Raw genomic sequence first — 12570 nt, forward strand, 5'->3', positions numbered from 1 at the left:
AACTTCCATGCCGTGCCCTGGACCCCACCCTCCGACAAACGTTCCATCGACCATGATGAAAGCTGCGGAGAGATCCAACATGATTAGTGCAGCCTCATCTCCCTGATCCAAGGCTTCCCTAATTTCTTCAGTTGATTTTTTGAGGGCTGACTCTGTACTGTGCCCTTCTCTAAACCCATATTGAGTGGGATCCAACACCGGATTCTTGTGAAGAAAGACACTCAGCTGGGAGTTCATTGCTTTCTCTACCAACTTTACTGGCAGCGGAAGGCGAGAAATTGGCTGAAAATTATTTGGGTCCCTAGGATCCAGGTTATGTTTTTTCAATAGTGGAAGTATTGAGGCCATCTTCCAAGTTTTGGGGAAGTCTCTTGATTCAAACATGATTTTAAACAAGGAGGTGAGTGAAATGGTGATAGGTTCCGGAGCTGATTTAACTACTGATACTGGGCAGGGATCGTAGGGAGAGCCTGATCTGGTGAAGGCAAGAAACATTTTTATTTCCTTTGTAGAAAGTGGGACAAATTTATGGATGGTAGGAAGGACGCCAGTTGCTTGCTTGGCTGCCACCATAGGGGTTTCTGTCTCTCTCCGCGGGGATTGGTTGAGGCTGAGAGAATAGCTTCCACCTTATTCAGAAAAAACGTGGGAATTTCGTTGCTTAATTCTTGGCTTGACTCGATGATAGGTGGACTTGGGGAGGCCAGCCTAGATACTGTTTTAAAACGTTCTTTAGAGGAATTTGTGGCTAAGTTGGTTCGGTATATAAAGAAAAACATTTTTGCATTACATATTGATTGTTTGTAGACTGTAAGGCTTTGTTTATACATTTCTTTCTTTCCTTCTGTGTATTTTTCCTCTAGTTTCGTTCTGGCTGTTTGCAAATACGTTTTTGCTTCCTAAGTTCCTCTGTGTACCAAGGTGCAGTTGGTTGGGATCGTTTGGGGTACAGGAGTTTTACCGGGGCTAGCTTTTTGCATGCTGTCTCTACCCAGTGATTGTACCATCTAGTGGCATCATCCACTTCTGCAGGCAGCGGACATATGGTGGTATTAAGCAAATCTTTTAGTTCGGTCCCCTTCACTCTATTCCAGGCCCTCATCTCTATCTGATTTTTGGGGCCCCCTGGTTTGTGATAAGTAGGAATGGTCAATTCAAATTGAATTGCTGCATGGTTTGTCCAGATGGGAGGCATCATTCACTGTTGGTTAGTTGAGGATGATTGGAAAAAACACCATCCAGGGTGTGTCCTGAGGTGCGGGTGGGCTCTTTCAATTGTTGAGCAAGATCGGCACTACCCTTCACATCTAATAGGGCACTAGTATCTGGGTCCATGAGGGCTTTCAGATGGAAATTAAAGTCCCCTAGAAAGGTAAATGAATCGGAACAGAGCCCTTCTAGCAGAATTCCGATCGAGGTTAGAAAATATCTGGACCCTGGTGGTCTATACAGTAGGGTGCCCTTAAATGAGTGATGGGGAGATAAGCCAACATTAAAAGAGAGCTCTTCGCAGGCCACATTAAAAGCTGTATGAAAAGCTATTTTAAGGGTATTGTGATATACTATAGCTACCACTTTGCTTCCCGGTTGGCCTGTTTAAAGTGTGACAGAGAAATCCAGGAGGTGTTGCATTAACTAAGTCGGGCCCTGTGGCATTATCCGTCCATGCCTCTGTGATGAACACCAGTTTTATGTCTTGTTCTGAAGTGAACACGAAGGAGATCCCCCTGAATGGATAATAACTCCACCTCTAAAAATGTCACCCACAGAAAAAATGAATTAACAATAGTTTATTCATCTCAATATAGAAATTAATTTCTTTTTTTTTTTGTACAAATATTTTATAGTGCATTGATAAAACAAAATTATTGGTTATTTCCCCGTGTAGCCACATATATTTGATTGGACCGGCTATCTTCCCCTCCAACATGCTTCAAATGTGGTCCTGTCCTTAGGCACCTGGATTACTCTGGTCCAGACTTAGGTATCTTTTTAATAGTTTATCTAGACATGGCTTGGATTCTAGTTTCTGCCTCCATAAACACCCAGTTTTTTTATATTCTCTAGGTATTTTGATGTCCTGGTGCTGAAACTTTTATTCCATCTTCTGAATTTCTCATACCTGTTGCACATTCCCTGTTTAGGTTTGTTTTCTCACAGCATCAATCTAATTACCATGTATATACTTGCATCTAATTTTTGTCTTTATATTTTCTGGGTTTATTAGTGCTGTACTATTATGCTTCATTAGATCTCTATACTTGACTATCTTCCAACACTGTTCAGTGACTGATATTTTTAGAGGTGGAGTTATTACCCATTCATTAAAAGTTTTAGTGGGGATCTCCCTCGTGTTCTCTTCTGTATTTTCCCTGGATTGTATTTTCCCCCAGAACTCGTATTCTCAGGGACCCTTTTCTGTTTTTTTGCTTTGTCTTGTTCTACCAGAAGCCTGACACACTCAAAACTGTGCTTTACCAAGGATCTGGCATTAACCAATAGACATTTTAACAAGTGTTCCTTGGGCTTCATGGTACCTGTCACTTTAAATGGCTTAGTGGGTCCAACTCCCTGGTATAAAACTAGGGGTAGGGGGCTATGGCAGTTGGGACAAGTATCTGGGAGGGTGGTAGGTTTAGTGTTGAATGTAAGACCCTTACTTTTAATGCCCCCTCTGTCAGGATTCAGAGCAAATAAGTGGGCTCTGGAGTACCTTAAAAACGGGCCTTTTTCGGACTTGCTACGGGGAGGGGGGTTGGCGCAGACGGGCTTGCCTTAGGTGCATCTTTGGTGTGCCAGAGGCGCGTCTGCGCGTTCATTTGTAGCGTGGCTGAAACAACTAGCCCGCTAACCTCGCAATGGCAGTCCTGATTTGACTAGCGGGAACTGCATGCCCATAAACTGTGTCCCGCCCTCCTGTAACGTAGCAAGGGCCAGCAGGCTATGACTATGCGCGCGGCACACAGATTCCACCCGTGCACTCCTGTAGTGCATCAAATTCAATACAACCAGTGCAATCTAATTCCAGCGTTAAAAGGAGTTAAAAAGTTAAAAAGATATCCAGTACAAAGTAAGTCTCCCGGCTCAAGCCTCAAGAGAGTATACCGGATCCTTGACCAGTTCTTCCTAAATAAGTGAAATCATCTTGAAAACTTATTTCCAAAAATCTTTGGTTCTCGAGTTTATGACCAGCGTATGACAAACTGAATTTTCAGAGTTGCATCTTTATAGTGGGTTGAACTGTTTAAGTAATTCTTCTCAGACATTTTCAAAGGAGACCAATCCTAAGCCTAAGAGTTGGGGCACTAGGGTCTCTGCGTCCTTAGGCTCCTAAAACCAGCTACCATTGTCTAATTCTCCGGGAAAATCTAATTCAGGACAGCATGGTAGCGAACGCAGCCGCCAACCAGCCAGTTGTCTATAAGTAATTGGGAGCGCTGAAAATGCTACAAGCTGTAATGAGTCGCACCGGACAGCCATGAAATACAAATGCTTGTGAGAAGCTGCATCCCCACTGTGTGAAATATATAGCAGTGAAATATAGAACAAAATATATTGTAAAGCATCCAAAAAAATGTTAGAAACTATATTAAAGAACAGTAATCTCATTCACTTGTATTAGTGTTTCTTTTTTGGATACAAACATCACTTTCAAAAGTTAATACCACACTGGTCATACTCTTATTGCAATTTATTACGATCCATACTGTATTATAAAAAAAGATTAACCTATTCCGGTTTTCAGTTATTATATAGCCACCTCATACAGAATACAATTAAATTCTTTTCAGAAGGTAATTTTTTTTTTGTTTAACGATAGTGCTACTTGGCCAGACGGTGTTCGGCGACTTGCAAAATCTTATTTGAAAAATCCGATGATGGTCTATGTTGGAACCCTGGATTTAGCGGTACGTTTAAAATTATGTAAATATTTTATTGACTATAAGCACCAATGTTTCTGATAAGATTGTAAAATATTTCTGTGTAGACTTACCTAACATAATCGGTGTTTTTTTGGGTAGTTAGTTTACAGAAATGTAATGACATTCTCTGTCTGCAGATTAACATGCCACCTTTAATTATTGGCTTATTTTCTAAAACTTCAAACCTATTTAAGCCATTGTCTTTGGTTCCCTTACGCAAAAAGAATTGATAAATATAAGAATATATATAACGGGGTTGGTGCGAGTTCCGGGTGTCAGGACCCGGTAAATTAAATGTTCGAATTCTCCTCAGGCATGATTCACCGCAAGAAAGACACTCGCGCACCAGGATCCTTGAGTTGAAAGTGTTATTTTTGGCGACGCGTAGCCAGTTTGTGTATTTACATCACCACCATTTTATAGTGTAATTTAACAGAAACGAAGAAAGGACCACTGTGGCAGCAGGCAATCATAGACACGGAGAAAAGACTATTGTTCTCCTAGTGCATTATGTACATTTTAGCAACAATATTCGTTTCATAACATGTTGAACAGTCCAATATGCACAATATTAAATAAAGCAGTTCAATTAATTCATTGTTCATAATACCGTGGGCTAGTTATCACTTTTTCAGTTGTAACGCAATATAATGCACAAAAAAACTAAATAAGTGTAATGAATACATAAACAAATGAGTGCATCGTGAAGTGGGGGTGAATGTCTGTATAGGTGTATGAGTGCATATGATAGCGTTGTATTGATGAGTGACTGTATGAGTGATTGTATGGGTGAATGAGTGGATGTGTGTGTAGACTTATGAATCAGTGAGTGTGTATGTAGTAAGTGGTATTGCGGTGTCAATGGTTTCAGGAATGGTAGTCTGTATTGAACACTGGATGTATAAAAGTTTAGATTAGAGTGTGAGGAGGTGCATCGTATTATCACATGGATGATGTCATCAGTGATGTCACCAGTAATGTCATTTGAGATGTCATCAGTGATGTCACTGACCATGTCATGAATGATGTAATATGTGACATCATCAGCAGTGGATTGCGGGCGCGCGAGTTATAGTGAGTCCAACTAACTATAAGGTGGGAATTTCAATGGTTTTGTATGAGTAAAATGTTCAGCTAACTATAACTGGTGTGAAACCTATGGTTTTTTCAGTGAATTTGAAAGGTTTTTTAAATGCTAATTCCTAACTATAACGAGTGTGAAACCTATGGTTTTTTCAGTGAATTTGAAAGGTTTTTTAAATGCTAATTCCGAACTATAACAAGTGTGAAACCTATGTTTTTATCAGTGAATTTCAAAGGTTTTTTAAAAACTAATTCCTAACTATAATGTTTCTGAAACCTATGTTTTTTCAGTGTGTGTATGTATATATATATATATATATATATATATATATATATATATATATATATATATATATATATATATTTCACTGAAAAAAACATAGGTTTCACACCAGTTATAGTTAGCTGAAAGTTTTACTCGCATAAAACCATTGAAATTCCCACGTTATAGTTAGTTGGACTCACTATAACTTGCGCGTGCAATGCACTGCTGATGACGTCACATATTACATCACTCATGACATGGTCAGTGACATCACTTCAGTGAATTTCAATGGTTTTTTAATATCAAATCTTTATAGGTATAAAAAGTGAAAAAATGTAAAACAAATTTTATATTGTATAAATATGTTGTTTTTATTTGTATTTTTTTTATTTTTCACCCCGGGGCGCTCCCGGGGAGCGTACCGGTGAACGCACGGGTAAGCACAATGTTACGGCGTACCGGTGAGCGTCCCGACAGCGCTATTGCCGCGAACGAAAACAACATTGTGACGTATCGCGTAGCCGCCACGCCTTGCGTCATAAGACACGTATCGCGTAGCCGCGAGATGCGTCTTATGACGCACCGCGGAAGCGCACCCGGAAGCGCAAACGATTGCGCAACGTAAGCGCCCCGACACGCTTACGCTACGCGCCCCGGGACGCGCCACAGGGCGCGTAGCGTAAGCGCATCAAGCCATGTGACTTTAAAATAACACTTATCATTGGTTCAGAACTTTTTTTTTTTCAAAACTTTACTACTACTAAATTGAGAAAAATCCTAATTTTAAGACTCTCGGTATTCACAGAAGGCATTTAAGAGTCCTAAAGTTAGTACTCCTAACTTTTATGAATACCGAAATGAGTAAGTGCCTTCTGTGAATACCAAAATGAGTAAGTGCCTTCCGTGAATACCAAAATGGTAGTAAGTTTAGGATTTTGTCTTCAATTAGTTCTGTGAATCGGGCCCCTTGTGTTTTCTTTGACACCATGGTAAGATGCAGAAAATCCTACTCCAGCCAAAGAACACATAAACTGGTGCGCTGAAGTATGCCCCCCCTCACCATTGGCATTGGCTGTTTCCTAGTCTCAACGTGGGTATCTCTGCGAATCTGAAAGAAACAGGTTAGTGTTAGATTCCTTACCTTGGAATATCCCCAGGCGTCAGACTGGATCCGGAAAATTTTGCCTAGCAGTTCCCCTGCGCGTTGTCTGCGGCTCCGAGTCCGGCGCCGTTGGAGCCGGGATGATGTTGTCGAAGTACTTAGACGCCGCCCTCGCGTGCTGACGTCAGTTCTTCTTTTTTCCGCGCCAGCAAGCGCAGATCCGGGAAGAGCAGTACTCCTTAGTCACTTTTTGACTAACTTTTTTCAATCTATTTTGAATCTTGTTGAGTCGTTTATCGACTCCGGTGCCAGTAGGGATGCCCGGGTTCAAGCCCTGTGACTACTGTAGCCGGTTACGGACCCCCAGTGTCGGTGCTTTTACTGCCTTGGGGCTGACCATGATGACCAGTCGTGCCCCGACTACCGTGCCTTGACGTCGAAAGCTAGGCGGGAGCGGTCCCGTAAGCGACTCGAGCTCCGGCAGTCTGCCCCGCACCACTCGAGGTCCTGGTCCAGGAGGAGGTTGAGGGACCGGTTGCGGGGCTGCAGTCATCACAGCTCGGAGAGTCGACACCACTTGTCGGGTTCAAAGTCCTCAGGTAAGTCGAGGCACAATAAGTCAACATCGCTCTTCTGACTCCCCCCGACGCTCGCGCAACGCAGCCGGGGGTTCGGACGACCCCGCCCAGGCGGTTCTGCCAGAGCCGCAAGTGTCACGTCCAGCTCCGTACCCGCCGGTCCCTGGGCTGTACGCAACGCCGGAGTTGATCAGCGCCTTCCTCACGGCCATGAGGTCGCGCTTCCCTCCGCCGGATTCCGCTGAGGTGCCTTTGGACCCCGGATCAGTCTGGGAGCCCAAGCAGGCCAGCGGCTTCGGCCCCGATGCCGTCGACGACTCCGGTCCCGACCGCTGCAGGGTCCCTCAGGATCCAGGCCTGGATCCGTGATGACGCCGGTCGACCTCACGACTCCTCCGCCGTCACCGTCACCAAGGGTGTCGCCCCCGACTCCGGATGACGTCGTCCCCGGTCCGGATCCGGTGTCAGACCGGCGCCGGCTTAGATGCCGAGGGATGAGCAATTCATCTACGATCCAGCTCCATCATTTTACCCTGACCATCAGGAGATGGATGTCGGGAAGGACTGGGAGTGTCTGAGGACCCTCTGGCACAGGAGTGCCAGTTGGATCAGGACTGGGCAGTTGAGCTAGGGGAGGCCAGTGGACTATACACTTCGCCGGACACTGGATTTGTCTGGCTACAGAGGAGGGGGCTGCTTACAGCGTGGTGTTGACAAAGGCCGCCAAGGCCTTGACTCTTGAGCTCGCCGTCGCGGCCGTGAGGACTAACCTCCTCACTGAGGTGCTCAAACCGCAGGCAAGCTCCTCGGAGCCTCTCCTGCCGTTTAATGAAGCCCTCTCGGACGTTCTGCTGGGCACCTGGTCCAAGCCCGCTACAGGCCTTCCTGTAGTTCGGAACGTGGCCCGACGCCACCGCCTGGCCCCGGCCGACCCTTGCTTTCTGTCCATCCACCCCACCCCTGAGAATCTGGTTACCCAGGCATTTAATTCCCAGACCGCATTCCCGACTGCCCCGCCAGATCGGGAATCCAAAAGGTATGACTAGTTTGGTAAGAAGCTGTTCTCCTCACTCAGTTTGGGGCTGCGGTCTGTAAACACCGCTTGCCTTTTGGGCCGTTACACCCACTCTCTGTGGGATACGGTTGCGGACGTGCTGCCGCAGTGCCCGGCGGCGGCCCGGGCAAAGCTCGCTCAAGCCCTTGCGGAAGGGCGGGATGCAGTGCGTTACTCCATATGATGTGGATTGGATACTGTTAGACCTGACATCATTGGCGTGAGTCTCCCTTCCATTTTTGACGGATTGCCTCCTCAGTTTTGATATGATTTTGCTGGATTTATGCTTTGGGCACTGTGCCACTGCTAATCAGTATCACAGTGGAAGTGCTCCCTATGTTAAATTAATGTACTAATTGGTTATTCCATGATTGGGTCATTTGATGTATCTGTCAGCCCCTAGTACAGTGCACCATGTGTGCCCAGGGCTTGTAAGTCAAATGCTGCTGGTGGGCTTGCAGCACTGGTTGTGCCACCCACAGAAGCAGCTTGTAAAGTGTGTCTCAGGCCTGCCGTTGCAAGGCCTGTGTGCAGTCTAGCACTGCCATGTCGACTTGACCAAGTGCACCCACTTGCCAGTCCCTAAACCTTCCCTTTGCTTCATATTAGACACCCCTATGGTATGCCAAAGGCCAGGGTGCATTGTAAGTATAAGGTAGGATATGCTCTGATGTGTGTAGCATGTTCTAAAAGTGAATTACAGCCATTTTTGTTTTTCACTATGGAAGGCTACCTGTTCTCATAGGCCAGAATCGGCAGATAAGATTATTACATCCTTATAATCCTAACTGACTCGGGGAACACGGTAGAAATTCGAATTTAGTCTGCCTGAACTCAGAATATTAAAGTACATCTTTTAGTAAAGTTAATTTTTATATTCTGTGTTTGCAAATACCACTTTTAGAAAGCAGGTATTTGCTTGCCTAACCATTTGAGCCTACCTCTGCTGGGTTGTGTATTCCTTGTCTGGGTTTGTGTGTGACTGGGCTGGGGAATTCCAGGAGACAGGCTGGGGCAGCCCAGTGGTGAATAGAGAGATCTGCATCTAGATGGGAGGGAGGAGTTTCACCTGGGACCTGAATAGGGCTGGGCCTTCTCTCTAAAATGCTGGCTCCACCCCCTGTGGCTTGTCTGATGTCTCTGCCCTGCACTGTGAAAGGAGAGGAGGAATCATGTCAACAGAGTGCTCCAGAGATGTATCTTCCCTCCCCTGTGCTGGCTCCACCTCCTGTGGGGCGGCTGATGTCTCTGCCCTGCACAGTGAAAGGAAGAAGAGTAATGTAAACAAAGTGCTCAGGAACTGGTTTGGACTAGGCAGAGGCCTCTCTGCCTTCAGAGAACAAAGGATTTTGGGGTATAAATATTGGGACCCTGATCCCAAGAAATTAGATCACTTCTGGAACAAGAAACCTTTCTGCCAAGGAGAAGATCCAAGGAAGCTGCAGGAGTTTGGACTGCCCCTCTGCCAGTGTGCGGTTTACTGGATTGGCCTGCAGTGGTTGCTTCATTGCCAAGGGAAAGGAGAAGGAACATTGTAAGGACTTTCATTTACAGAATATTCTCCAAGGGCTTGAACTGTGCTTGCCTGCTGCTGAAGTCTCAGGGTCAAAAGACTTCACCTCCAGCTCCCTCCTGAATTTCCTTGCTGGGAATTCTGACTTCAGACACTGGCGTGCCGCTGGGAGCTGGAAGCGCGCCGCATCAAGAAGAAGCAAGTCGCCGCCGCAGCTGAAATCATCGCAATGCCGGAGAAGCGAGCCTTTGCTGCCTCTCCTTGGAAGCGTGTGTTCATCGAAGCTGCCTGCTGTTGCATCACCGGAGAAGCGTGACGCCATCGTGAGAGTCGCCATCGCATCACCGGAGAAGCGTGTCGCAGGGCCGGTCGCGGCTCCAAAGTACAGAGTCGTTGCATGGCTGTCAGGGCATCATCGCATCGTCATTGCATCGCCGCATCAAGGGCGCCATCTTCTCGTATCGCAATCGTATCATCGCATCAAGGCACCATCTTGGGCACTGCAACGGGCCCGCAGGCCGAGAATCTACGCATCACCTTTGCTCCGGTAAGGCTCAAGACGAGTTCCCTACTCTGCGCAAGCATTGAGGAAGGACGCAACCGTTCCCCCGGATCACGGAACCGACGCATCTCCCCTTTTGCAAGCCTTTTGTTTACTTGGCGTTACGCATCCAGGTACTTTGTTGAGAACTTTGTCGCATTTACCAACAACTTGAATTGAGATACTTGAATCATCTTTTAAGTAATCTTAACTGTAGTATTTTGTCGTTTGTGGTCTTGTGTTTAAGTCTATATAAAGAATACTTATTTTTATAAAACCTGTGTTGTCTATCTGTAGTGTTCTCACTGTATTACTGTGTATATTCACAAATGCTTAACACTGCCTCTGAGATAAGCCTGTCAGCTCGTGCCAAGCTACCAAAGGGGTGAGCAGGGGTTATTAAGGAGTGTAATCCCCTTATCCTGACTTAGAAGTAAGGGTCCCTATTTGGACAAAGGTGATAAACATTGCCAACTAGAGACCCCCAGATCTAACATTGGTGGCAGCGGTGGGATTTGGACCTTGCATTTGTGTTTCATATACAGTGATTGGTGTACACTACTAGTGAGTGCAGACCAAACGCAACCACATCCTTTTTTTGTTGATCCTTTTTTCCTTGGACTGTTAGTTTTTCCTGAAAACTCCCAATTTTTACTACCATGAGTAGACCTGCATCTGTTGCATCTATGGATCTTGATTTTGAGGAAGAGAGATTGGAAACCTACGCTGTGAAACAGCTCAAGTATCTCTGCAGGAAATTGAAAGTTGCTCTACCAGGCATTTCTAAAAAGGAAGACTACCAAAAGGCGCTGAGAGCCTGGGTAGAAGCAAGAAATGCCCCTGATCTTGTGGTGGAGCCTGTTGGGGATGCAAATGGGCCAGAGTTTCCAGCCAGGGCAGGGAGAGAAATAGGGCACACAAGCTGGAGATGGCTAAGCTTAAAATGGAGAGTCAGAGGGAAACTAAGAATAACAGGTTGTCTTGGGAAAGGGAGAGAATGAGAATGGAGCATGAGAGACTGTTGAGGGAGTTAGAGATCAAGGCCAAGGGCTTAGAAATCCATCCCTCTGGTGGCAGCGCACCAATCTGCCTTCAGAAGGCAGAGTACATAAGGATGTCATCAAAGATTTTCACAAAGGTGAAGATATTGGTCTGTGGTTTACAGCCTATGAGATAGCAATGTTGGCCCACGGGTTCTGACTGAGGGGAGGGATACTTTGTTAGACCTACCCAGTGAGCATAGGATGTCTTATCACCACATGAAGGAAGCATTGATGACAAGGTATGGGTGTAGGAGAGTAGGGTCTGCTTCCTATGGTCACCCCCACTTTTTGCTTTTGCTTCTCTGGTTTTCGACTTAGATGTGGCTTTGGGCCTGCTGATCAGACCCACAGCCCAGATGCACTCTCTCTAAATGTATACCATGTACTCTAGGTACATCCACAATTGGGAATTGGTTCACCTTATCAGCCCCTGTACAAGTGTACCATAGGTGGAGGCGGGGCTTGCTGGCAAACTCGATGGCCGTCTGAGTCCGCAGCTCCTCTGTGCACATTCCATAAGCCTGTATTTATCCTGCATTAGAGCCACATAATTGCGTGTCCGGCACCCCCGCACCACTTCCCCCCCCCCCCCACCCCCCCGGCAGCTGGCGGAGCCCTGGTTCTGGGGTCCCTATCACCCCGAGACTGAGCTGCTAGAAGTTAAACCCCACGCACCAGAAGGCCTGGAAGCCGCGAGCCCCAGTGCAACATAAGGCCGGAGGACGTGCTCCGACCTGCCGCGACTGTGGGCGGGGGCATTGCGGAGCTCCACGAAGCAGCCCTGGGACCTGGAGGGGGCTTCCATAACTACACCACCAGGTGAGGTGGGGGGGTCTCTGTATCGAGGAGGGGGCGCTCCCTCCTGGTCCCCCCACCCCCGGGCCCCCGCACCCTGAAAGACCGGTGTGCGCAGCAGACAAGAGGAAGAGAGGCGTTGCGGCCTGGAGCGCGGCCGGGGGCAGTTTGCTGGCGGCCTCATTCCCGGGATCCCGGAGCACGCATGGGGGACTGGGCACATAGATCAAGCCCGAGGGAGCACCATCACCACCGGGAGCCCTGTTTCCCCCCCGCCTTACATTAATGCCCTTGAACCTGTGCTTAAGGAAGCGACCCCTGACATACCACGCATAGGGGAGACTTGTGTACCGGTCCTCCTATATGCGGATGGCGCTGTGCTTTTGTCACGTACAGGGGTCGGGCTCCAACGGTTATTAGACTCCTTTGGTCTATTTATGAATTCCCTAAACCTTAAAATAAATGCTAAAAAATCGCAAATAATGATCACGGGAGGTGGCACATGATGCAAGAGAGTGAAAACTTTTAATTGCTGTAAGGAAGAACTATGCAGAGTCTCCACTTTTCCGTATTTGGGGATCATTTTTGAGGATAATGGTAGCTGGGGCCCACAAATAAAAAACAGAAATAGCGCCCTTGTAAGAACATCGTCGGCTATTATGGGCTTTAGCAG

General features: G+C 46.6%; 1 protein-coding gene across 2 annotated transcripts in view; it reads left to right on the forward strand.

Moving 5' to 3' along the window:
• Nucleotides 1–12570, forward strand: part of LOC144762785 (putative ATP-dependent RNA helicase DDX43) — a 989943-nt gene that overhangs the window by 353770 nt on the left and 623603 nt on the right. For both annotated transcript variants that reach the window (XM_078648055.1, XM_078648054.1), the window contains exon 11: nt 3821–3908. In XM_078648055.1, coding sequence (XP_078504181.1) covers nt 3821–3908 — 88 coding nt within the window. The remainder of the gene's footprint in view (nt 1–3820; nt 3909–12570) is intronic.

This window comes from Lissotriton helveticus, chromosome 6, assembly GCF_964261635.1.
Source record: "Lissotriton helveticus chromosome 6, aLisHel1.1, whole genome shotgun sequence".
Lineage (NCBI taxonomy): Eukaryota > Metazoa > Chordata > Amphibia > Caudata > Salamandridae > Lissotriton > Lissotriton helveticus.